The sequence below is a fragment of the Diuraphis noxia genome, unplaced genomic scaffold, assembly GCF_037042655.1.
Source record: "Diuraphis noxia isolate RWA-SAM2 unplaced genomic scaffold, SU_Dnox_SAM2 contig0001, whole genome shotgun sequence".
NCBI lineage: Eukaryota > Metazoa > Arthropoda > Insecta > Hemiptera > Aphididae > Diuraphis > Diuraphis noxia.
Window position 1 is genome coordinate 1,600,441 of NW_028301711.1, and position 3,013 is coordinate 1,603,453.

A 3,013-nucleotide genomic window follows, 5' to 3' on the forward strand; every position below is an offset into this window, starting at 1 on the left:
ACTAAAAACTATTAAGACATGACAACAAAATCATTAAAACCCAAAGGTGGATCATGTTGTGCTGTAGCAACATGCATTAATTATGCTGGCAAGGTGAAGCGAGATGGAAATAACTAATATATCATTTTACAGGTAATAATAATAATATAAATAATTTAATACTAATTAAGTTAATTATAAATGTAAATTTAAGTAGTTAAGATATAGGCTGCAATATTTTTAAATATGCAAATGAAATGGCCAATAGGCAGTGGCGTACCCAGGGGGTGGCTTAGAGGGCTTCAGCCCTCCCCATTGGCCGTGTTATGAAATAAATTTTATATTATAAAATACAAAGTACAAACCATGATATTCCTAAAAACAATGTTGAGTACACAACATATTATCACAGATTAAAAATAATATATATAATCTGTGGTATTATCTTAAGTAACAACGACATAATATTAGCCAAAGAATAAACGTTCCGTATATGGTACCGATATACTATTATTTGATCGGTATGAACATAGTAACAAACATTAAGATACGACAACGACTGTTATCTGTGGTGTACGGTGTACGGCATGACGCACGTGATGCGCGACCAACAACACTATCGCTGATAGTGTTGAGTATCACAATCGTCAATCCTTACTCCTTAGCCTTTACTAAATACTAGCTACTACTTTTTATATTTTCTGTACAGTTTTTTTGTGAATAATGTCTGAGAAAAGACCTAACGTGTTTTCTGTATTCAATTTTAAGAAAAGCAAAGTTGAGTCTGTCGTAAGTTTTTTTCTGCTTCAGCTAAGAGATCTGATAAATTGAAATCAGTTATTTTAAGCGATAGCAATAATTCACAAAAAAAAGAAAAATTGAAAACACTGTGCGAGACACGTTGGATTGAGCGTCATGAAGCATTGATTACATTTAAACAATTGTATGTTTATGTAGTGCATGTTCTTGAAGATATTTCACATGATCCTAATCCTGAAAGCTCATGCAAAGCAGCATTATATTTAAATTCAGTGACGAAAATTGATTTTCTCGTTGCACTTGAAGTTACAGTAACTTGTTTTGCCTACACTTTGCAACTCAGTATTTCTCTTCAGAGCAAACAACAAGATATTTCTAAAGCATTATCCGACGTAATGGTTATTCGCAGTGCACTAGAAGAGCTTCGAGAAGGTGCAGATGGACACTTTAAACAAATTTTTAAGGATGTTTCTGATATTGCAAATTTAGCAAATGTAGAAATATGCATGCCTCGGATATGTGGTAGGCAAACACAAAGAATAAATATAAATTCAAAAGATCCAGAGACATACTTCAAAGTATCAGTGTTTCTTCCTTTTCTTGATTTCATCCTTCAAGAATTGGATGCACGATTTAATCAACGACTTAGTGATATAATACCTTTACAGGGACTTATTCCATCAAATTTTAGTATGTACGATGATGAAACTATTTTGAAAGCGGCTTCTATCTATGCTCAAGATCTTTCAACTGATGATAATTCTATTCTTAAAGCAGAGTTGCGCATTTGGAGACACCAATGGAAAAATAAGCAAATTAAAACAGATTCAGCTATTGATACATTACCCCATTGCACAACTGTCGTACCAAATATAAAAATACTTTTACAATTGTTTGCGACATTGCCAGTCACCTCGGCGACGCCTGAACGTACATTTTCAACTCTAAAACGATTAAAAACATATCTACGTTCAACCATGTCGGAAGAACGACTCAATGGATTGGCATTAACAAATATTAACAAAAAAGAACTACTCTGTGAGGATGAAATAATTAAATTATTTTCCAAAAAGGCACCCAGAAGGATGCAATTAGAAGACTGGAGCAAATAATGTAAAAAATAAAATATGTATTTTGAAGTTACCTATATAAAATAAAATAATTTATCGTATAACATATTTTGTATAATAAATCAGTCCCTACTTCCTAGTTCCTACAAATTAAATATATCACTAATATATTATGTATGTGTTATAAGAATTATATTATAATGAAATATTACAATTAACTGTTATAAGACTTTATTGAAAATTGTTAAGATGATGTCAAATTTGAATTTACTTTGTTTAGCCCCCCCCATTTGAAAATCCTGGGTACGCCACTGCCAATAGGTACCCAGTGTTGGGGAAGTTACTGTTTGGTAATTAGATTACATTATTAATTCCTTATCAGAATTCTAACTAAATTATTTTTAAGTTACTTTTTTTTTATTTGATCAAGTTACATTTCTTTTAAGTTTAAAAAGTAACTGAATTTCAATAGAAGTTACTTTTTTCAAAAATATGTGTTCAATACGACAATACATAAACTAAATATTAAATAATGACAATCAAAAATATGAAATTATTAATAATTAATACTCATTTTGCTAAATAATAAATATTTAACATTTTTTTCAAATTTATTTTAAACAAAACTGCATTTTCAAAATTACAGTCAATAATTTTGATCGCTTTTTAGTGCATGTATTTAACCAAATAAAGTAACGAGTAATTAAGTCATAATTACTACAAAAATGTAACTCAAATAACATATAAATTACTTACAGTAAAATATAATCAAGTTACATAGAAAGTAATTTCGCTATAGTAACTTTTAACTTAAGTTAAGTTACTTCCCAACACTGCCCATAGGTACCTCAAAAATTATTTGCTCAGTTAGCATACTTTCAAACAAAAATATAGATTTTACTCTAATTTTTAGATTTCCAAAGGACCCAGAGATACAAAAGAATTGGACTCTAAAGTGTAGAAGAGGAGATAGTATGAATCCTTGTTTATCATATATGTGTTCTGAACATTTTAGTGATGATGCATATGTTCGAGATCTTAAAGCCGAACTCTTAGGTAATTATATTTTTAATTAGGTAAATTACCTCATAATGGCAATTTTTTTATCAAATTGTTTTAATAATTTTAGCATACACTCCTAAGTTTCGTAAATTAAAACCTGATACCTTGCCTACCCTAAATTTACCAGAAGACTATACCCACAG

At 30.0% G+C, this 3,013-nt stretch overlaps 1 protein-coding gene across 1 annotated transcript; it reads left to right on the plus strand.

Annotated features, from left to right (window-relative positions):
* Positions 1 to 472: 472 nt before the first annotated feature.
* Positions 473 to 1,850, plus strand: LOC149059223 (52 kDa repressor of the inhibitor of the protein kinase-like). Its single transcript, XM_089218062.1, has 2 exons — positions 473 to 500; positions 790 to 1,850. Exons 1-2 carry the CDS (start codon positions 473 to 475, stop codon positions 1,848 to 1,850), a joined length of 1,089 nt encoding a protein of 362 aa, XP_089074188.1.
* The last annotated feature ends 1,163 nt before the right edge of the window (positions 1,851 to 3,013 follow it).